The sequence below is a fragment of the Amyelois transitella genome, chromosome 12, assembly GCF_032362555.1.
Source record: "Amyelois transitella isolate CPQ chromosome 12, ilAmyTran1.1, whole genome shotgun sequence".
Lineage (NCBI taxonomy): Eukaryota > Metazoa > Arthropoda > Insecta > Lepidoptera > Pyralidae > Amyelois > Amyelois transitella.
In genome coordinates, this window is record NC_083515.1 from 5,728,649 (window position 1) to 5,753,113 (window position 24,465).

At 34.1% G+C, this 24,465-nt stretch overlaps 2 protein-coding genes across 3 annotated transcripts; both read right to left on the minus strand.

Moving 5' to 3' along the window:
* Positions 1 to 561: 561 nt before the first annotated feature.
* Positions 562 to 1,116, minus strand: LOC132902322 (uncharacterized). Its single transcript, XM_060946901.1, has one exon. It carries the CDS (start codon positions 1,114 to 1,116, stop codon positions 562 to 564), a length of 555 nt encoding a protein of 184 aa, XP_060802884.1.
* Positions 1,117 to 1,813: 697 nt separating this feature from the next.
* On the minus strand, positions 1,814 to 23,557 carry LOC106142518 (sodium-dependent nutrient amino acid transporter 1). 2 transcript variants are annotated; one of them, XM_013344305.2, is made up of 14 exons: positions 23,417 to 23,557; positions 9,338 to 9,487; positions 8,784 to 9,045; positions 7,383 to 7,605; positions 7,244 to 7,287; positions 6,752 to 6,899; positions 6,338 to 6,416; positions 6,015 to 6,118; positions 5,331 to 5,517; positions 4,778 to 4,954; positions 4,252 to 4,351; positions 3,665 to 3,844; positions 3,147 to 3,241; positions 1,814 to 2,648 (listed from the first exon to the last, which is right to left on the minus strand). In XM_013344305.2, exons 1-14 carry the CDS (start codon positions 23,426 to 23,428, stop codon positions 2,448 to 2,450), a joined length of 1,962 nt encoding a protein of 653 aa, XP_013199759.1. In that variant the 5' UTR covers positions 23,429 to 23,557; the 3' UTR covers positions 1,814 to 2,447. The 2 variants fall into 2 exon arrangements, with proteins under 2 accessions (XP_013199759.1, XP_013199760.1); XM_013344306.2 differs by lacking the exon at positions 23,417 to 23,557 and adding an exon at positions 12,008 to 12,206.
* Positions 23,558 to 24,465: the final 908 nt, after the last annotated feature.

The following is a 24,465-nucleotide window of genomic DNA, read 5'->3' on the forward strand; positions in this document are numbered from 1 at the left end:
GTTTTGAGTCAAAATATTTAAAGTTTTATTTTGTTTCGATAAATAACCTTGAACATCCTGGGGGTCACATACGAAAGAGGATGCAACCGAGACACTGTCTATACTGTTTAGTAATTGATTACTATTTGGATCGAATTTTAAGTCTAATATACAGATATAACTGGAATGTATGCACTGTGTAAGTAGAGATTATAGAAACAAATACAATTTTAACAGAGTAAGCGCATACGCATAAAGATTGGTTTTTGGTATTATTAACTTTACGCACAATAAAATAAAATATTGGAATTTCAATCGCACAGTGTAATATCATATATGGTGAATAAGTCATATTTTGTTTATGTATAGAATATTTTATAAAAATGTAAATTTTGTTTAAAAAAACGTAAAATATTGAGTCAATTGTACTGTCCATAAACATGCCTAAAGTAAGAAATTTTTTAAAATAATAACTAGAGAACAAAAATTTGTTACTTAAGAATATTTCTCTAAATAACTGTTGATTTTTTTTTAGCTTAATTATAGGTAAACCGAACAGCGGCACAGTCGCGCCAGCTAACCCTAGTTTTTTGACTGGGGTCCAGAAAGCTGGCCCTCAGAGGTAACCATGACCAGTTTTGTATTGTCTGCTTTCCTCAGCATCACCCGGCCACCTGAAGTCCAGCAATACTTGTAATTTTCCGCTTTTGCGTACTCGCGAGCCAAGTAGAACAGTCGACGAGACTGTGGTGTCAGATGCTCGCCTATGTACACTGGATGCTGCGAGCCGCCCACTATTGTTGAGTAAAGCTTGTTATTTATATTGCGCCTGTTATAATCCTTAAATGCTTGTAGTATTTTAACTTTCAGGAGAACTGAATTTAGTCTGCAGACAATTGTGACGCCATCCGATCTTGATGGTAGCTTGTAAATGTCGTAGATGTCTGATTTATTTACGTCTACGGAGATCGCTTTAAAGATGCATGTAACAGCGGTTAGCAAGTCTTCCACACAAGGAGTTTTATTTGGGAGCCTGATATTACGAAATTCGAGAGTACTTGATCGGGAACGACGATCAATATCTTCAGTAGCCGCTTCCACTTTAGCTACACGTTCGAGTAATGCTTGGGTCCGCATTTGTTGCGATCCGATCTGCTGCAAAACTCAGGCTCAACAATGCTCAGGAGTATGAAGAATAACTGTACCAAGTTTCGTTAAAATCCGTCAAGTAGTTTTTGTTTCTATAAAAAACATACAGACAGACAAAAAAAATTCTGATTGCACTTTTGGCATTAGTTATTGCCTTAGTGCCTTATAGTTATTGTGAAAATATATTCCATGTACAGAATTGACCTCTCTACAGATTTATTATAAGTATAGATTATGTATCGTTCAGTGATACGATTTTGCATTTCTTGAGCAAGGAACAAATGTTATTAGATCGTGGCGAATTATCGGCTAAAATTTTCCTCGTGCTTGGTTTTATGTTCGCTTCCGAAATGGTGTCAAAATCTATAAAAAACCCTTAAGAATTTCTCCCACTCGGTTACATGAAAAACTTCGAAAAGAGCGTCAATGGTCGGTAAGGTGCCCGGTTAAAATGCGTGTAGCACAAAAAGCCCCAGGTTTGAATCCCACCTCGGCCATGAACCAATGACTATTATCGAAGTGATGTACATTAAGAATTAATTGAAAACATCGTAAGGAAACTTGCACATTCAGGCAACTGGATGTGTAACCATGATCGATCCAATACAGGTTAGGTTCCCTTGCAAAGGTTGCAGAGGTCAGACGTCATACCCCGAGGAAGAAGTATAAATAAAACAAATACGTGTCAATTATTAATTTGCACATAATAAGTATAAAAATATATTTAAATAAATAATACTTAACAATTCTTATTACCTAATATATCACTCATGAATTACAATATTACTATCGTTTTCTTCATATAAGTCGGCTAATAAGTACATGGTAATGTCCTCTTTTTTAAGAAAGACATAATAGCTGATTACAAAGAAAGAATAAAGTACAAATCGAGTAACTGAGTCTTACATTCAACGGAGAAATTTGCAACTGACGGGCGTGAAATATAATCTTAAGGTGTCTACGCGGACTTATTTTAATAATATAAGTATTTATAATTTAAAATTATTTACAGAGAAATAAACCTAAAGATCATTACAGGCCTACGTGTACACCTCGCATTGTAAAGTTGTCTATTCCACTTTCAAATTAATTTAAATAGTTGTTATTATTTCACTTTTATTGTGGGATATTATTCGACAAACTACTGTAATTTTTAAAAATGACGTGACCCGATGTGCAGAAATTATGAGAGGATTAAACTTTGTTTCGATTTAGTGAATACTTCTACATTAATGCATACATATGTGTCATGATTTCTGTGTTAGCCTCAAGCACATATTTTTTAGTCTCAAGAGTTGATGCTGCAAACAATTCAAATTCTAATTATTATTTACATTAGTGTTTGCATAAACACCTCTTCTATATAGGCCAGTAAGAATGTACCAAATGTGCTTGCATCTAGACGAGTTCATTTGTTGTCTCAGCATTTTTGCGCTTTCTTTGAATACTACCCAACGGCTTCGAATTTCAGGATCTTTTGGGCCCCAACTTGACTTTGGTCGGAAAGATTTCTTCATGATCTGTAAGGACAAAGAAATTCATTAATTATTAACATAAAAATTTATAACAGCACTGGTTAGGTTACAGAGTTCAGATGGAAGTGGCTTCGTGTAAAAATCTGACTTACCCAATCCAGGATCAGGGTCAAAGGCGTATCCTGGCTTCTCTCCTAAGTTAAGGATGTAATTGGGATTAACGCCAAGAGGAAGAAACACAATTACGTTAATAACCAAATTCAGAAACTGCCGTGTGGTTCCCGGCACCACTAAAAAATGAATTGGACCACTCCATCTCGTTCCCATGGATGCCGTAAAAGGCGACTAAGGGATAGGCTTATAAACTTGGGATTCTTCTTTTAGGCGATGGGCTAGCAACCTGTCACTTTTTGAATCTGAATTCCATCATAAAGCCAAATAGCTGAACGTGGCCTATCAGTCTTTTCAAGACTGTTGGCAAGGGATATAGACGTGATTATATGATTATATGTATGTATGTTCAGAAACTGAGAATGAACTTACCTGATTACAGTTACCGCTTCTGTTTTTCCACAATGTGATAATTATGAACAACGGTACAAATGCAATACCGATGAACAACATTAAATAACCAGCCACTGAAACAAATAAAAATTAATTTAGAAAACACCTTTTGAGGAGCAATTCGCTCATAATAACAAGTAGAGGGACTACCATTTTTTTTTAAAGATTGTGATTTAGTTTTACTAATAATTGCTCTCATTCTCTCAACAGTGCATTTAGTTTTTTATCAGCTGCTGTCATTTTACCTCGATGTCTCAATAACATTTAGGTACTTGTTACTTTCACGAATTGAAAACTGTCTTTTGAATCGGATGTCTGATTTATTTTTAAATTTAATTTTAATTGAAAAAACCTATAGCCCTTTACCCTATTTTCCCAAGACAGGTTTGACTTTGTTTTTAAAGAAAAAGTATCACGGATAAAGTTTTTCTTTCCAAATTTATGAATTTTATCTATCTTTATTTAATATGACATAAAATAAATATCTGTATTATTACCGTATCCAGCAGTAGGGTAGACATAATCCTCTCCAAACGTGAGAGATTCAAAGCTAATAAGAGCATACACGAAGACCACCAGCATCATGCCAGGGGTGATGATGCCCCAACACATCCGCCAGTAGAAAGATGTTTTCACGCCCATCATAAACTCAATGTCAAGGCAGAGGTTCTCAAGCCCTGCAATGATGTAACATTTTTAAATCTTTCAATTTCAATCATATCTTATACACTCAATCTCTAAGGAGAGGAACCCGGTATACACCTTTGACAATGATACTGAATCTGAATCTGGAAGTCAGGTTTTTTACATGAAGAAATTCCCGTCTAGCCTCTGCGGACCTATAACCTATATTGGATTTTGGTTAAACATATAAATGCTTGGATGTGGGGGTTCTCGATGTGGTCCCTCACCATAAAATATAGTACATAACTCTGTAGCAGTCTACAAAGTCAAGTTGAAGAAGGTAGGTGTGCCAGCTATAGATTATTCACTTAATAAAAAGTAGGTTATAGTTACCTACTGAGTAATTAATATTTTTTAGTAAAAAATTACCAACTTGCATCCTTTAAAAAGAGGGACTAACCGTAAATCCAAAAGATGCCAATAATTTCACAAATAGCCGTGAACAGGACGAGGAAAGTGCCGCCGTAGTGGTCAACCATCTCCAATATGTATTGACCGCCCTGTAAAAATATACATTCTCTTTTCAACCAAAGCTAAAAGAGGAGTTTGCCAGGTGCTTCTTCTCGTCTGTGTGAATTTTCAAAAAGTGTTTTTCCTTATGCTCATAAAAATATATGTAATCTCTAGTGGGTTGTTGTTAAGCTTATCTTTATTTTTATTTCTTTTTGGTGATAGAAATAGGTTATTTATGTTGTATTTACCAATTTCAATTAACATCCCTCTCTCTGATTTTTGCGTGTTCCTACACGCAGGAGGAGGTGCAACCAGGAGGTTGCACCTTCCGCTGAGTGCTTCGGACCCAGGGTTACACCATTCGACTATTTAAAATTAAAATCCCTATTATACAGAAAATATCGATGGTAGGTGCTACATTATGTGAGTCCGCTGTTAAAGCAACCTAAAAAATATATCTGAGATCGTCTTACTGGGGTAACGTAAACCAATCCAATCAGAAAGCCGGCCGTGCAGCAAAAAGCAGACATGTAGATTGTCTTGATTTTGGGGAAACTGTCCATCATGACTGTGTTGATGGTTGAGAGCAGTGCCACCGCCGAGCCCACGCCAAGCACCGACATCATCAGGAAAAACAACACTGAGAACAACTGTAGGAGAAAGAGAATAGTGATTAGTAATACCAATAATAGTATTTTATATATATAGTAGTTTATATATATTATTTATATATAAACTACTATATAATAAAAGTAATGTATATTTGCTATTTTTATTTAGAAATTAATTAATAATTATAATGCATCCTTAATGCTTTTTATGTGTGCCTTTATATTTTGGGATAAGTCTGCCATTGTACATATTCTTCTAAATAACTGTTTTGTAATTTGTGATATTTATTTATTATTAGACAAACAAAAAAACTATGAAAAAAAAATCTTTTGTAACTGATTATTTTTGTGCCTTTGACCTTTAAAACTTAAGTTTGATGATACTAGAAGTCAATAAAAGTTTGTAGAAATATACCTGAGGTTGAAAGGTTTTTGCAATAGCATCAGGGTATGAGATGAAGGCCAATCCGGTGCCACCAGACCCGATGACTTCCCCAACTTCTTTGCCGAGCTCCTTGGCCAGGTTTCCCAGGATTCCGAAGATAGTTATACCAGACAAGAGGCTTGTGAAAGTGTCCAGGGTAGTCACAATCATTGCATCTCTGAAAAGTTAGTGTACAGTTTATTAATTCAGTATAGTAGCGGCGTAGCCAGGCTTGACTCCAGGATGGGGGCTAGCAAGGATTCAAATAAGTTGTTTTTGTTGTAATTTGAAGCAATCCACCCTAAATTATTTATAGGTTATATTTTTATTATTAACAGAAAAATAATTATGAAATACTTGGTAATAAAAATATGTGTGCCTTGTGGTTTCCGGCACTTACGAAAAGGACTACTTCAGACTCTTTACTAAGGATCATCCAGCTCGTTAAGCTTTTTCCATGATCCATATGTGCTAGGTTCCCCTGCAAAAGTTACGGCGATTGGACGGGATCCGTTATGTGTAAAAACGTTTCCCAACATAGGATCATGGATATATAGTTTATTTTTTAGTTTATTACTATTAATTAGGATTAAGATTAATATAAGTAGGAAGAGCAACGAAAATAAAAAATATTTATAAATGCTCATGATTAATTGTAATAAAAGAAATAGGTACCTGTAGATATTGTGTTGGAATCTGTTGTAGGACGAGAACATAATGATTGCTCCAGTGCACACAGACAGGGAGAAGAACACTTGTGTGACAGCCGCGTACCACACCTGAAACCGTACGTTCCGACGTAGGACCTTTAATACTACCGTAAGTACTTATTTAGGGAGCCCATCTTTTTATTGTTCTTAAAACTTTTATACTCATTGCTATTTTTAACATTTAACAACAAATCTACGTTTTGGAAAGGGAATGTCGGCTCTAGGGATATATCGGACCCATTTAGTAGGATGAATTATTTGTTTTAAAAAAAGTAAAGTTATACTTACATTTAGTTCCAAAAGCTTTTCCCACTTTGGTGTCAAAAAGAATAGAATACCCTTGTCGGATCCATCTAAAAATAAGGTACTGAAAATGTCAAGTTTAAATTAAAATGTATAATAGATGTAGAAGTCATCATGTATTTTTTTTATTTAACCAATAAGTGCTCCTTATATTACTGACCAAACAAGTGATTTGTAATTCCAGCTCAGGGAATACACCTGGGCAACCTCCCGTACGCCAAACAGGCGAGCTGGCACAGCTGCTCGTTTATCCTGAGCACGCCGTTCATTAGTATAATTTTATTCCCAAAATTTCATAGTACAAAATATTTTCACTCTACTAGTGAACTTTTATTATTCAGAGAGTTCTTAACTATATTTTCATGTCTATTTATTTCATAAATCAAAACATTTATTTACCTGATCAATAGTATAATCATCACTACGTATGGGAAAAGAGCGAGGAAGTAGGAAGCCTTCCCGGAACTCTTCACTCCTCGAGCCACGATGACGAAGATTATAACCCACGATACTAGAAGGCACAGGGTGAGGTACCATATTGGAGCGCCTGGAAATAAGACCAGATTTGATTGGGTAATCTTTCTTAGACACACAAATTAACCAGAGTTGATTTATGTTAATAAAATAATGGAAAAATATAAATTTTGGAAAAAAAATTACACTTTATAAAAAATTTAAGTATCTATGTAATTCAGAATTTTTATAAGAAGTATTACCTAGAGCTTGTCTCAAAGACAAAATCAGACATAAAATGTAGGTCAACAACAATGATAAATACACCCATAATTTCTCTTGAAACAACACTTAAAACAAATGATCTTATCAAAAACTTCATAATGGGTAAAGTAGTGTTAGTTCTATTATTAATTGTATGAGTAATTCTTAACATACCTAAACCTCCTTCAATGCCATCACTTTGCTGAAGCACAGTTCTTCTGCAAAAAGAAGTAAAGCTCATTATGTTTTCGATCTCAATGAATAAAAAGTAAAAAATGTTTCCGCGAATAGATAATTTTTAAGTTAAACTTACATAAAATACAATTCAGCACTGCTGGAAGCATTCTCAATGTCAAGGTGTTGGTTTTCATTCGGTGCCGACGGTACGCAAATGACATCATTCCAGCTGGGGTCACAGACGGCCCAGGGCAGCGTGGCTTGGAAACTCATGGCCAGGTAGAACAGGCAGAGTCCGACAATTGACACGTAGTAGGATAAGATGTAGCCGCAACCCAGCGCTTGCGCATAGCCTGTACCTGGTAATGATTAATTTCAGACTATTGTAAACAAGTCTATATTGTAAAGTTGAAGACGATGCATAGTGTTACACAAAGAGGGTGACAATGCGCACTTGGACCAAAATGAAAAAAAAAATATCCCGCACATTAAATTAATCAACTGATGATCACGTGAGATACCATTTTTTCCGATTTTATCTAATTCTCAACGGATTGATGCCCCCATTTCCGCACAAGATGTTTATAGAAAAATAATAGAAGCTATTCTTAATGGTAATATTAGTATGTCAGTATGACGACCAAGAAACGGTGGTTAAAATTTATTCATTTCGACATGTATAGATGGGCAGCACTTCAGATTGGGCGACCCACCTTTCTGACACCACCTTCAAAAATATGCTGTTTTTTTACCTTTTCAATAAGCATATTTCTGCACTATAAATTCTTTTCTGAGTTTGTCTTTTAGTGTACTAGACGCGAAGATTCCATTATCGCATTCTTCAATAAGTAAGTTGGTGACAAGACTTATTTATCTAGCTGTTCGTCAATCTAATCAAACGAAATCTTTTATTCAAATTTTTTTATTCATTACTAAGTTTTAAGAGACCATGATTAAATATACTTTAACACTGATCCTAATACCTATGCATACGAGTAGGTATAAAGTAAGGAGATAATTTCAAAATTATCTACGTCTGCATGAATTAAAGGACGATTGTGATAATGTTAATGCGTCACATCGGTTTGATTCAAAATCTTTATTGCGTATCATATTGGTTTTATTGTATTCTAAAAAAATATACTGCGCCTTCTTTTTAGTTATTGGTAATTTCCTTTATCCTCAGTTTTTATCAGTAAATATGACTAGTTCGTAGAATTGTGATAATTTTTAGTTTTTTTAAAATTAATACATAAGGGACAAATTAAACAGATTAAGTGAGCCTCGAAGTAAGTTTGAAACTTGTGTTACGAGATACAAACTCAATGATGATATATTTTATAATAAATTCTTATTATAGATAAACATTCAAGAGCCAGGCCAATAACAAAAAGTTCGTTTCTCATCATACCCTGGCCAGTATTCGAACCCGGGGCCAACTGTATCACAGTCAAGCTCACTACCGCTGCGCCACAGAGGCCAAATGTGTGTCAAACACAGGACCAAAAACAAACAAATATAATACATAAGTATTTACCTTTCATAGCAGGAGACAAAGACCATACTTTGACTGAGTTCTTCGTACTAAATTGTCCGATGACACACTCTAAGTAGTACATAGGTTTGCCTATTAGAAATAGGACAATGATGTATGGTATGAGGAAGGCTCCGCCGCCATTCTGGTAGGCTATAAAAGGGAAGCGCCATACATTGCCAAGACCTACTGACGTGGCGATGCAGGACATAAGGAATTCGATTTGGTTTCCCCATTCGGCTCTCTCTGGTTCATTTGGTGGTTTCTGAAGAAAAGAGTAAAGGTATGAGATATAAATTCTCTAATAGTGATTTTAAGAAAGGTTATAAAGTTTTCACTTGATATACATTTTTACAATACATACATATATTACGTCTTACATCCTTACGGGGTGGACGGCGATGAACAGTTTTAAACAGATTGAAAGGCCCCGTTCAAATTAACATTAGGTTATTATAGTATTCTTAAAAAAAATCGAAGTTAAAGACAGACAGTTCGAGTCGTAAACGTTAATAACACCATAGCTAAATTCTTCTAAAAATAAAGTGTAAGGCTACCTTTTTCTCTTCAGGCACATTTAGTTCCAATGGTGATATTCCATTTTTACTATGCTTTCTTGGTTCTGGCGATCCTGGCGGTGGGGGCCCATGGTTTGGGATCATTTCCGAGGGAGAGTAAGGTGGTTCCATATCTTTACTGTTTTCATTCTGAAATTTTATATTCAATTAGTCAATTTATTTGTGGGATAACACATATTTAGTAATTAGCAGAACTGAAATTTTAATTAAGTAGGTACTATATTTAATTGTTCAAGTATTAAATTTATGTATGTTATTTCAATCCCACAAAAAAAAGCAAGAGTGAGCTTTTATGTTTACTTGATGTTTTCCAAATACGCCAATTTTTATTTTGGAATTTCGTACATTGCTTTTATTGTAGATATATATAAAAATAATATTTTTATCCTAAAAAGACGTAAGTAAGTGGATCACGTGGTATTTTAAACTATATACCTATACTATGTGGACCCAGATAGTTCGGTCAGGTACCCAGTGATGTAAGTACTTCTTCTTCTTCCTCCTGGCTTTTGTCCCGATTGCATCCTCACCACTCTGGAGAGGAGCCCGGGGTATGCCTTTGATCATGGATCCAGAATTGGGCGGTCAGGTTTAAACACAAAGCGACTCCCATCTGACCTCCGCAACCTTTGCATGTAAACCTGACCCATACTGGATCGATTATGGTTACACATCCAGTTGCCTGAATGTGAAGGTTTCCTCACGATGTTTTCCCTCACCGTAAGAGCTTTGGTTAGAGTTCAAACTAATGTAACTAACTAACTTCGAAAATAGTCATCGGTGCATGGCCGAGGTGGGACTCGAACCTGTGCCTTTATACACATTACGCATTTTAACCGGGCACCTTACCAATGCGATTATCGACGCTCAAGTGATGTAAGAAGCTATTATCAACCAAAATACCTAAAGGTATACCTCATCATCCTTTAAGATGAGTAATCCTTTAAATTTGTTATCACTTCAATAAAGCCCCATAATTTGTCTACGAAAATATTGTATTAGAAAAAGTATAACATGCATGTTTACCTTTTTGACCATGCTATGATAACAGTAATAAATAAAGGTATGTGTATAATCTAGCCTAATTAAGCGATATAAATTGATAAACAATAAATACGTCCAACGTGTAACAATGAGTTTAGCGAGTTTAATAAAATCATGAACAAAAATTATCAACTTTGATGTTTCATGATCAATAAGGGTTTATAGTTTTGTAGGTATTATATATTGTAAGTTAAAATTGTTTGTATGTATGTAACAATGACTTTTGTCAGTCAAGAGTAATGATCGCTGAAATTTGTTTGAAATGGAATGGCAATCATTTCATATTTTTTTTTACTTTTCTTTCCAAACATGCACTGTTTAAACACACAAATCTGCCACGAAAATTTGGCTCTTGATTTAATTTATACGTGAAGTCGAAAATATAAATTTCGGTTATCGGTGCCAAGAAACCTGATTGTCGTTATTGTGCTAATTGTTACGCAGACTTAAATTCAGCCAGCAGCCGTACCTACTGAGAGAAAAGAGTTTTAGCTATTCAAGGAGACATTATTTTAAGTAAGTATATTTAAAAATTTATAAAGGTACTTTATCCACAGCTCTGTTTACTTAATACATTGACAGTACATGTCCATTATGTTTGTAAAGATTGTTTAGTATTCATATAATTATGCTAATTCGTCATAATCATGAATAACCTATGGAAAATATTAAGTAGGATTTCTTTCTTTCATTTATCTTTTTTTAATTAATCGATGAAACTTAAATATTAGAAATTATAATATATAATGAGATATTTGGCTTTAGATTAGGTAAAGAACATATTACTTTAGATACCACGTGCATGAGATTAGATATAAGTAAAGAAAGAAATTCACGTTTGTTGATTTAATAAGTATTGCCTATAATTTGATTAAATTGGGAATATCCTGGCGATAGCTTAGGTCAAGAGTATTAAAGGGAGTTATGAATGTGGATGAAAGGTACATTGTATGCAGGGATACGCATAGCAAGTCGAAAGATTAAGGCTCTGGCGTTTTCAGGAAGAGAGTCGGGATATTATGCAATTTTTGTTTTAAAGTGTTATTTATATAATATTGAAAACATAATTAACTGATTGAAACCGGTTAAATACTGAGGACCTCCGGTGAACTTAACTTTTCCATTAAAAGTACCACAAAATAGTCGTGTGTTTAAGTTATTATATGGAAGCAAGTTAATAATTATTGTTTAAAGAAAAAATGTTTTTTAAGGAATATACTTATAACAACAAGTAGTAAATTCTAATAAAATCAAAACAAATAACAATTCAACGGCGCGCGTAAGCCCAAAGTTTGTGTCATGATTTTGAGATACAAACAATTGTTTCTTAACTACATTAAACTAAGGTAAACTGCGCAGGAAATTGTATTTTTAATTTTAAGTTATTTTTGTACACTTCTGGGATCGAACCTAAATATAAAAAGAAGAATTTATAAAAAAATCGATACTTTCAGTACTTAATAATTTAAACCTGAAGATAATTGGAAGAGTGAATTATTATGTAAAATATAATATTTATGAAAAGACAAATGTAACTTTGTATAGCCTACATATTTTTACTAACGTAGAACTTATATTAAAGACATTTGAAATTTACGTTCTCACCATTTTGAACCACTGATGAAATTAACACTACGGTTCAGTATCGCCATATAGTTTACTTTGGCACAAAAAATTAAATTTGTAGATTAAGATATAAAAGACATGCTGACCAACTATGAGTGAAACAAATACACACTTTACAGGCTTTATATAAATGAGTTATCAACGTAGCCGTTGTCAACCATTCCGCCCTCGAAGTATATCTAAAATTTAAAGGTAGATTTTTATATCTATAAAGGTAGACTTCTACTCATAACGTCAAACAACTGTGTCTGACGTCAGTCACACAGTAGTGTAATCTTCCGATAAAACCTAACGTGTTGGAAAGTTATTCTGATTTAATCGATCTACGATCAAGGATCAAGTCCATATGAATATTATAAAGATATTTTTTTGTACTTTTGTTTGTAACGAATAATATAAATTTGACACAGAAACAGACAAAACCTTACCACAGAGGCCATACTCCGCTAGATGGCCCAATGATGGAATTGGAGTAACAAGAGTAAAAGCTAGTAACATAGGTATATAAACCATGTTTTTATTTAAAGAAAGATACATTACATTAAGCCAAAAAATGCATCATGCATTAAAAGTGACATCTTATTTACTGCACTTAAAATTTCTCTGTCACCTAAAACGTTTGTCGCGGCGATCAGAAGTGTGCCTTAAAAGATAATCAAGATGATAAGCGGTGTGACGTAAGATTTCCCATTTTGGTTCGTGAGAAAATAAGGGTTAAATTCAATGCTATGTATTGTCATTTCAAACATTAATTTATTATAATAATCTTCCTCTCTTCTCAATGCATTTTCACCGAAGACATTACCACAAAGTAAAACAAACGTTCTTAAACCTTTTCAGAGATGTATACGCCTGACAAAGTTCTAAAAACTATCTAAGGATTCTAAGGGTATTTATTTGTTTATAAGGAGCCCTAAAATACTTTTCGTCTTTATGAAAATGCAATATTCAAATATGCTGGTGTTTCGAATAGTTTTGATTTTCTCTTGTTTTATTTAATTTGTGCCACGTTATATGTGTGAAAATTAATAAAATGAGTTCCTATAAATGTTATGCAGTGCCTCAATGCTCTGCACTGATACAACAATAAAAACTCTTACGAAACTGTTTTTTGCCGCTTTCTGCCGATGGATTTCAATATTCGCAAGAAGTGTTTTCAGCTTGCTCGGCGTAATTCTGATGATACATCACCAAAAACACGTCCTCATTTTTGTGAAGACCACTTTGATGTAAGTATTTACGATGATAAGTTCTTATTATTTGACGCCAACCATTATTGCGTCCACTTTTGGTAGGTCCCGACTATCAGGTATCAGCTTTCTCGAAATTGGTTTCCATTATTAAATACCAATGTTATCTGAGCAATCCTGAGCGATAAAACTCTTATAAAATCTTGAAAAATAATAGCGAACACCAAGGAACGGAAAGATCCACAGTCTGTTTATGCGTAATCTACGTCATAATAGAAATAGCCAATCACGGTCGTTTTTAGTCACGTGACAGCTGCATAAAGAAATTTTTGGAGACGGATTTTGTTACAATAATGCAATATTTTTATCTCGCGTTATTAGATACAAATCGCTCCAAAAAATAATATTAAGATCGATGACATAAAAGAAATGTATATTTTCATTACACTCAATTAGCATTTTACATACTTTACAGTCTAGGTATGTAAAATTCTCAGTGAAGTTTGAGTGAGTAACGTACATGACGCAAATGTTTAAAGAAAAGATTTTTTTAACATTATTAAAGTGTGTTATCGTTATTGGTTTTTGGTAATTTATAAATAAGCTGCAAGGTAGAAACAAATATTATTTTTTCAGACGTATGACTAAAGATAATGTCTTTCTTTCGTGACGAAAGATAACGTCAATTTTTCAAGACTTAACAAAAAGAAAAAATTGCTAGGTAGCAAACAACATAAAGTTTCGAATGAGTTTACATAGTAGTAAACCACATTCTTTACATAATTTGACAACACCCACGGACCCATAAAAATTTTATAATGATAATTCTGTGGAAGCAAAACCAGATTTAAACTAAACCCTAGGACAACAGGAAAAACAAAAGAAATAAAAGTTGTACATCAAAATGTACAAGGCCTTCCTGGCAAAGAACTTATTATTGATTTATTTACTAAAAATATAAAGTGCTTATAATATGTTCGACTGAGCGTTGGATCCTGAAGGATGAGCTGATGCCCAATCTTAATTATTTTAATGCAAATAGCTGCTGTAAGTTAATGTCAATCTGTAGAATAAGAAATGATCATTGCTGTAAGGAGCGCCATGACAAAGGCAGTCTTGGATAATGCGTTGTTAGAACCAACGCGTTTCACTGTCATATCTGTGAAATGTGTTTGATTAATTAATATAAATAAAAATAATGTTTATGATTTATATTAATTAATCAAATACATTTATTAATTAATACATACATACATATGGTCACGTCTATATCCATTGCGGGGTAGACAGAGCCAACAGTCTTGAAAAGACTGAATGGCCACGTTCAGCTATTTGGCTTAATGATAGAATTGAGATTCAAATAGTGACAGGTTGCTAGCCCATCGCCTAAAAAAGAATCCCAAGTTTGGAAGCCTATCCCTTAGTCGCCTTTTACGACATCCATGGGAAAGAGATGGAGTAGTCCTATTCTTTTTTGTATTGGTGCCGGAAACTACGCAGCACATTTATTATTTTAAATAATAATTATTAGTGAATAAAAACCGAATATTATTATACCGAATTTATTATTTAGTAAACTAGCTTTCCCCCGCGACTCCGTCCGCGCGGATGTCGGTCTTCGCGTAGATGGTTTATTTCTCCATTTTATTTTCAGTCCGGTCAATTTAGACCAAAAAATAGGAAAGAAGCTACATTAATTCCCATCAAGCTGAAAATGAGTATAATTGTTTAAAACACAATCAAAAGCATTATTTCAAAATTCCCCATGATTCCGGTTTAAGGAAAAAAATTATCCAAGGTCAAAGGTAAGAAAATGGGATTTTCACGATTTTCTTCAAAACGTTTTATAGGAAAATTACCTCAGACATAGATTGTAGATCATAAAGATATCTATAAAAAGGAATCAATATTTTTTTTTCAATAAAGCTACCGTTTCTGAGATGAAAATGAAGATGATGATGATTACGATGCAAAAAGTTGCAAGCGTCATAATATGCATAAGCACGTCTCGTATATACTCTATGTAGCAGTAATATAAGTAAAAATATTGTTCTGTCAGTAATTTTAACTTGAATTCAAAATATAAAATATACATAAGTATAATGAAACCCAGTCCCTTCATTTATACTGTAGTGAAACCTTGAGACAACATCTGTCTCTCTGTTTAATTGTGTACGTGGCTAGGGTCGTATAGCTGCTTTATCTCAGAATGCTCAACACATGAAATACCGTTAGTCTTTAATAATAGTTGTCCTTGCGGGGATACCGTTGTCGGCTATGGACACCACGGCCTCTCATGCCCTAGGAGTGCCGGCCGTTTAGAGCGCCATGCCGCCCTAAATGATATAATCCTCCGTGCTCTTGCCACCATCCATGTTCCAGCCGTTCTAGAACCAAACGGTCTGGCTCAGGATGATGCCAAGAGACCGGATGGTATGACTTTAGTACCCTGGAGATTGGGGCGGCCTTTGGTGTGGGATGCTACTTGTGTCGACACACTTGCGCCGTCTCATCTTCAGGTTACTAAATCTAAGGCCGTTCTGCTTCAAATGAGGCAAAAAACCTCAAAAGGCGCAAATATGTAGTTATCGGTAATATCTATACTTTTGAACCTTTTGGGGTAGAAACTCTGGGACCGGGGGGCCTATCTGCCCATCAGCTTTTCCAACAATTGTCGAAAAAGCTAATTGAGGTATCTCTTGACCGGAGGGCTGGAAATAATCTGGCTCAGAGAATCAGCATTGCCATTCGAATTGGCAATGATGCCAGCCTTCTGGGCACATTCCCACATGTTGATGCTCTGCAAGGACTGTACAATTTATAAATTAAATTTTAGTTTGTAGTCATCTTTTTTCTTTCTTTTTATAAGTAGTTTTAGTTTTAATTTGATTATTGCATTGAATTTGATAATTGTAATCTCTATTATTGTCCTAAGATGATTTTCTTCACTTAGGGTTATTCTATTTTTTTTTAAATAATAAATGCGAAAGTTAGTCTTGAGTGCCACTGCGTAGTGAAAACACGTGTTTATTCTAACCTATTTCAGACTTTTTCAAGTTTAATAATAAAAATGTAAAAAAAAAACGCGCTAATTGTACACTACCTCAGAGGTGGCAAGGAAACGGATGCATATTATGACGCTTGCAACTTTTTGCATCGTTATATCACAGAAACGGTAGCTTTGTTGAAAAAAAATATTGATACCTTTTTTATAGATAACTTTATGATCTACAATTTATGTCTGATATAATTTTCCGATTTGAAAAACTTACCGTTTTAAAGAAAATTGCGATACACCCATTTTTTACCTTTGACCGTGAGTAAATTTTTTTCCTTAAACCGGAATCATGGGGAATTTTGAAATAATGCTTTTGATTGTGTTTTAAATAATTATACTCATTTTCAGCTTGATGGGAATTAATGTAGCTATGTAGTATTTTTTTCATAGTAATTAGTAGCGGCCCGCTTGTGCAGCAAACGGTTCAAGCCAAAGCCGACTTTAGGCGCTACAGGTTACGGCGCTAAATCCACTGCGGGTAACGCAACGTGTGTTCGCGGTTCTACAGAACAACGTCTATGGATAAACTGAAAAATTAAGATTTTTTTTTCTTCGTATTTTTTCGGGATAAAAAGTATCCTATTTTACGCCCAGGATAATAAGGTATAATTATACCAAGTTTCATCAAAATCGAACCGTTAGTTTTCACGTGATGCCTGAACATACAGACAGACAGACAAAAATTTTTTTAATCACATTTTTGTATTTGGTATCGATCCAGTAACACCCCCTGCTATTTATTTTTTCAATATTTTCAATGTACAGAATTGACCTTTCTACAGATTTATTATATGTATAGATTACACTCTCAGATCAGAGCATTAATTAAATAGTTACTTTTTTACTTTCACCAATAAAGTCGTTACATGTGAAGAATAGGTATATTAATAAATTTAGAAGTTCTTAAGAAGATAAGATTTGTACAGTGACTTACACACACTGGCAGCGAATCTTAATCATTATTCGGTCGTTATAATAAGTTTTTAAGCAGTTTAGTAAGTAAGATTTTTAAGCAGTTCTGCGTATTTAAAAACATTTAAACAAATTAAAATTCAATGAATGGGCTTCTGTTGGCATCTCTGCAAAAGCAAGCAGACTTTGTCCAATTTATATGTCAAACAAAAAACCGATAAGTGCGTGTCGGGCCACGCGCAATGTAGGGTTCCGTAGAAGCGAATGCCAACTTTGAGTTCACACTCACAAATATTAACAAACGAGCCCAAATAGGATGATAGCAACAACAGAAAGAGTAATGCCAATTTCCAAGATACATTTTATAAGGTGAACGTGTGTTATATATACTCGTATAAATATAGCTCGTTTAACAGTATAGGATAAATGATAAACATGTATAGTCCGAGTCATTAAACACAATTTTTTTTTTACATAATTTGAACAGTTTGTATCTTGAAATTAAATTTGACATTATACTTAAGTTATATTGACGTCAATAAGCGATACCTTCCTTGTCTTTTTATTTTGTAAATACATCTATTTCTATGCACTTATATTATACTTAGTAGAACTAATCAAGTCAATTGACATTCTTCATTTTACATCATTGAATTTTTTTCTCTGGTTAGATACCTTATGTCAAAGTTTCTTTTTTATCGACGTCGTACATAAAATCACACCTCTTTGCCAATGGGATAGGCAGAGACTACATATTCCCATTTGCCATGGTCTCTGCAAACTTCATGGTTTAAAATTTATTAGATATGAATTAATTACGTTGACTTGTTGATACAGCTTATCGCTCATGTTTCATGGAAACAAACTGCTACTGCTTCTTTGAAGTACAGGTGTACAGATAATCAATCACTTTCAGTTTAATAATGAATCTAGGTCATGAAAATTCCTACACTATTTTGAAAAATTTACGGCTTTGTTTAAAAGTGGCAAATCATTTAGAGAATGTCTAACTTTTTACCGAGTTTTGTTCCGACTTCATGACACTATTACGCAACCCTAAAAATATGTATATTTAGTACATATACTATCTATTAGATGACCAAAGTTTGGCAAAAAAGTAAACATTTTTGCACATTGTTGAAAGATTTTCATAAAAAGGGAAAAATTTGATATAATATAGAACATATATGTATATAATCACGTCTATATTCCTTGCGGGTAGACAATGTTGAAAAGACTGATCGGCCACGTTTAGCCGGTTGGTTGGTTTGCTAGCCCAAAAGAAGAATCCCAAATTTATAAGCCTATCCATAAATAAGATACTTATACCTTATGTTTAAAAATATGGGTTAATAATGTTCAGAGTAAGTAAGAAATCAAATGGTCATCGCAAATATTCAAAGGATTTGTAAATGAATTTATTATGATCTTAAATATACGTGATATGGTATGACGAAAACGAATGTATATTGTCAAATCGGTGAAATCGGGGGCTTTCTGGTTAAGGTTCAAAGCGTGCGAGCTTTTATGAATTTTGATAAATGTGGATGAAGCCAAAGAAGTGTACGGAGATCGTGCAAACCGCAAATATGAAATTGCTCCCTACCCCTCTGGGCAATAGACGTGATAAAAGAGAAGATATACAAGCTCATATCATACGTGACGAAATAGAAATTAGTATTTGGACGTCACATAGGCATTCAATATGATGGCGAACGATGAAGATATAATGATAAATATTATCAATTATTGTGACACTAATTCAGTGTTAAGGTACGGTAAATTGGTTACCAAGGAAAACATGTGTTAATGTTTATGTTATAATACACGGTATTCCAATAGATTATGAGTCTGAATCATGAAATCATTAAAGTATTCCAATAATTACCTTTACCAGAGGGGCCTTATTTGGTTACATACATTTTAATGACATAAGTTTAGGACCGCCTAATATTAATTAGCCAACTCTTTTTGGTCAACTCTATCTAAACCAAATTTCATTAAATTGGACAGAGTTATTTTGGAAAGTAGGGAATTTGAATGAAAGTAGGCGATTTTATGTTGTACTAGAGGCCGCCCGCGACTTCGTCCGCATGGAAACCCTATCAATCCCGCGGGAACTCTGGGATAAAAAAGTAGCCTATGTGTTATTCTGGATCTTCAGCTACCTACATACCAAATTTCATGGTAATCGGTTCAGTAGTTTTTGCGTGAAAGAGTAACAAACATCCATACATCCATACAAACTTTCGCCTTTATAATAGTAGTAGGATTTAATTTGGCAATAGTATGGATGATCATTCTCCTGGCGTTAGTCCCAGTTGCGTTCTCAACTCATTGAAGCGCCATGATCGGGTAAGTCAGTCAATAATAATGAGACACAACGGAAAAGAAAAATAATATCACGTCTTTTTCTCTTTCGGGGTAGACAGAGCCATCCAAAGGAGTACTTACAATCATGATTTTAAATTATTTTAATCACTAATCTGACCCTTGAATGAATCACACAATAAGTATACCTTACACTAAAGTCCTTAGTTAAAAAATAAACAGTTGTCTAAATTGCAATGCTAATCCGACGTCCACTCAGCTTGTGTTCCACCGACCAGTTTCAAAGCTATTAATAATAATTCAACATCTATATCCAAGAATATACGCAAAACCATGCATATTTCTAAAACAAAATATTAAATGTTATCATATAATCTTATACGAGTAATCATGTTTTTGCAGGAAACATGTCCAAAAAAAAATTACACCGCGGATATGCACCAATGATTATTTTCGAAGTTATGTACATTAGTTTGAATACCAAGCGATGCTCTTCCGGTAAGAAATAACATGGTGAGGAAACCTGCACATTCAGGCACCTGGATGTGGAACCATATTATCCAATACGGATTAGGTACCCCTGCAAGGGTTACGGAGGTCAGACGGGAGTCGCTTCGTGTAAAAACTTGACTCGCCCAACCCAGGATACATGGTCAAGAGCTTACCCTGGGCTCCTCTCCAGTGTGGTGAGGATGCAACCGGGACTTAAGCCAGGAGGAAGAATGTTCCTAGCAGAGGGGTACTATTGAAAAAAGTTTTTAATTCCATCGCAAACAGACAAACCGATAAAAATCTAAAAACTACTGTTTTGGTCTCAGTTGCGTACTCATAATATGGATAAAAATTTATAGATATATAGATTACTTTGTTTTGCCGACAAAACGATACATACATATAATCACGACTATATTCCTTGCGGGGTAGACAGAGCCAGCAGTCTTAAAAGACTGATAGACCACGATCAGCTGTTAGCGTGACAGGTTGCTAGCCCATCGCCTAAAAGAAGAATCACAAAACGATGATTATGCCAAACCTCATAAAGATGTAATAGGTACAGTTTTATATAATTTGCCATTAAAATTTATGCGAAGGACCCTCCAATAGAAAGGTGATATATTGGATAATCAGTTAAGTGTGTGAACCAAAGCCTTGTTTGCTATGTATGTCCCTACCAATGACTTTCAAAATTAACATGTTATACACACAGAAAGTAACGGTAAGCTATTAATATACCGGCTAGATATGTAGTCTATATATATATCTAGACGGAAACCATTTGTTACAAGACAGTACAGTGTCACCCATTTGCAAGGTTCTTCAGAAACAATAGCAATGCAAATGCAATATATGATTTCTACATGTAGTAATAAGTCATAAGAACTTATTATGAAGAGTATTTTATATACTTAATACAAATTTTTGAAATCCAACTAACGATATCACATTACTCATGGTGGAATCAAAATTTATGATGGTTTTAATCAGTTTTATTAACTAAATTTGTTCAATTTTGGTTACTGTCACAAATTCACAATTAAATTACCTAATATTAGGTAGGTGCTTTACTTACGCATTATATACATATAATATTTACTTTTTAGTAGTCGTTCGGTAAGGCCGGACCGAGGATTCGGTCTTGGTAATTTAAGTATAAGAAAGTGAAATAATGTTTGTGATTTAAAAAAAATCTTAAGATGGAGGTCTACGTGTACGAGTAGGCATATAATCTTACAAAAAGTGTACAACCATGCTTACTAATACCTATTAAAAGTATGAAGATAACTGTTACCTGATAAACGTGATTCACGTCACAAAGTATATTCTTCCTCAGGGTTAATTCTATCTCTGTACCAAATTTTATCAAAATCGGTTCTGTGGCTTAGGCGCGAACGCGTATCAAACAGACAGAATTCCTTTCTCATTTATAATATGACTAAGATTACAAGGCCTAGATTTCACATGCGGTATTTGTGTGAATTCTAGGCCTTTATTTGTATGTAACCTAGGCCTGTTATTTGTATTTCATGTAGGTATCGTATTATCCGTTCGCGTAGAATTAAAAATCCTGTTATTGCGAAAATTAAAAAAATCCTCTTGCAGTCCAGGGTTGTACATATCCTGGACCGCATTTGTAACCTACATGTCGAATCTTTTCACCTCAGTTATTGGGCTGTACGTTGAAACAGACATAAATATAATCGTCGTTATCCCTTACGGGGTAGACGGAGCTAATAATGTTCAGCTGTGTGGCTCAATGATGGAATTAAGATTAAAATAGTGACAGGATGTTATTTCATCGCCTAAAAGAAGAATGCCAAGTTTATAAACCTTGTTTGACTATTACAATCTGCACGGGAAGATAAGTAGGCCAGACAAAACGTCAGTCAGTGTCATCTTTTTAAATTTAAAGAAAAGAATTTCGATTTTTTTTTTAATTAATTAATATCCTCAATCGTAACCATCAATCTTACCTTAGTACAGAATAGGTATCTACTAATATAAAATCTTGCGTTAATAAATGACTAACAGAAAGCTGAACTTTGTCATGTATCTTTTTAAGAGAGAGAGATACCTATCCAGAAATCCCTAATGGAAGTGGGAAAAAACTAAGTTTTATGCGAGCAGCAAGCATAATTTGTTTTTCTATAAAAATTATGAACAAAATAAAATGTAAGCCGCGTTCTCATTTTTTATTATTGACTCTACAGTCTACTCGTACAATGTAAGTGTCCATTTACCTATGCATTTTATTTTAAGACTATTGGGCACGTGTGATTTTCCAGGTTGTCAATTTAGTTACGGAAAAACATTACAATGTTACTGCACTATAATAACTATACCATTTGACTCGTTTTCAGATAAAGAAACAAAAATAATTCATATATTTTTAAACATTTTCTTAGAGCTAGTTAAGTTATTATGAATGTATGTAATATACTCGTATGTATTTTGTAGTATGCATGTGCACTTTATCGCACCACCAACTTAAAGTTTTTCTGTTTGGTCAGTTTGTTACCGCTTCTTCTGCACTGACGCCTTGGAAGCGGCAGTAATACTTAATTTTAAGTAATTTATGTGACGTCAACCAATGTTGTTAAACCATACGTTTTGACAATTATTAAGCAATATGAAGTATCGTATAATAATGAATAAAAATTTTGAATTTGAATTTGTTTACTGGTAGAGAATGCCAAACGGCATTAAGTCCGCCTGTGGTACATTTTTTGTGCAATAAAGTTTTTAAATAAATAAATACAATAATTCCATAAGGGAATACATAATTATGATTAGAGCAAGCGTCAGGGCGAGCGATTTACTATTAATTTTGAATGAAGCTATTTATAACGTTCCGCCTGTGTATTGAAAACGTCCGATATATTGACGACAAGGTCGAAGCATTTGGGCGAGTCCTAACGTCAACTTTGCCTTTACTTACAATAACTGCGTTATTATTACTGGACAGAGTAGGACTATAAGTCAGTTCCGTCAGTAAGCAACCTATCGACCTTTAAACTTGGTCAAAGTTATATATTATGCGTCGTGTAAAACACATCATATAAATTATTACTAATATGCTTTTGCGCGGGGCTTTTCTCCCGTGGGGAATTCCAAAAAAATGGAGCTTATGTCACTCCCGAAAGTTTATTCTATATCTAATGAAGCAATTAATAACTCATAAGTTTTATAACGTTTAAATTATACTACACACAAATTTATATGAATGAAAAGCAGAACCAATACACCTACCTAACTAGATACGTAGTTTTTTAAAGTAGATATAAAAATAATTTTGTGCCCTGCATCGAAAAAATCATCTGACTATAAGAGATAAATCTAATTTAAAAACATTACATTTACCTTCGTTATTATTAAAATAATCAAAGAGTATCTACTCACGGGCACACCCATTGCCGAATGTAGCAAATTTTTTGCACCTTTCACTAAAACATGTAACGCAAGGCAGGTAGCTAATTCAAACTGATAGTAAATAACAAACCTTGCTTACACTGCACCACTATCGAACAACATTTCATCGACTCACGAGTACTCGGCATTGGCAGAACAGCTGTTTATGATTTTTTTAAGTCATATGTGCATAATATTTATTTTTGCTGACATCTCTACTTTCTTGTTTAGTAGTAACAATTTTTAACTGAAAATTTAATTTGTCTTATTTCTTGTGTGTTCCCTTCACAGATTTAAAAACTTAAGGTTCCCTCGTAATTAAGGTATTTCCTTGTTTTAAAAAAAAATAAAATCGAGATTTTGTTTCTCTTTTTCTCTGGCAGCCAGTTTTATTTTTTGTACAACTGAATAAGAAATGTCATCAAATTTTAACTAAGAAAGGGTGACATGACACATAGTACGAACAAAGTGCAAAAGTAACAGACAGCAAATAAATAAATTTATGACCTAGAAATCCGGTTTTAATTTAATTACATAACTATGTCGGCAGAATCAGCTTAAGGAAAAATCTAACGCATATACAATTGTAGTAGTACCTAGGTACTGTGTTTGTAATACATACATACATACATATGATCACGTCTATATCCCTTGCGGGGTAGACAGAGCCAACAGTCTTGAAAAGACTGAATGGCCACGTTCAGCTATTTGGCTTAATGATAGAACCGAGATTCAAATAGTGACAGGTTGCTAGCATCGCCTAAAAGAGGAATCCTAAGTTTATAAGCCTATCCCTTAGTCGCCTTTTACGACATCCATGGGAAAGAGATGTAGTGGTCCTATTCTTTTTTGTATTGGTGCCAAGAACCACACGGCACGAACCTGTCTACCTAGGTTGGTTTCTGGCTCTTATTCTAATAATAGAAAGACTAGTGGCCATTGTTTAAATATAATAAGTTTAAAGCGGGTTATTACTTAGTTATGTAGCGGCACAGATGATTCGCGCTCGATCGCCACTTAAGAAAAGATCTTCTGCTAGA

Coding starts and splice junctions, on each gene's coding strand:
- LOC106142518 (XM_013344305.2), bottom strand. Junction 5,518..6,014: donor TTCCAACACAATATCTACAG/GTACCTATTTCT, acceptor CTAACTTTTCAG/AGATGCAATGATTGTGACTA. Junction 2,649..3,146: donor GAAGCGGTAACTGTAATCAG/GTAAGTTCATTC, acceptor TTGTCCTTACAG/ATCATGAAGAAATCTTTCCG.
- LOC132902322 (XM_060946901.1), bottom strand. CDS start 1,116: ATGCGGACCCAAGCATTACTCGAACGTGTAGCTAAAGTGGAAGCGGCT.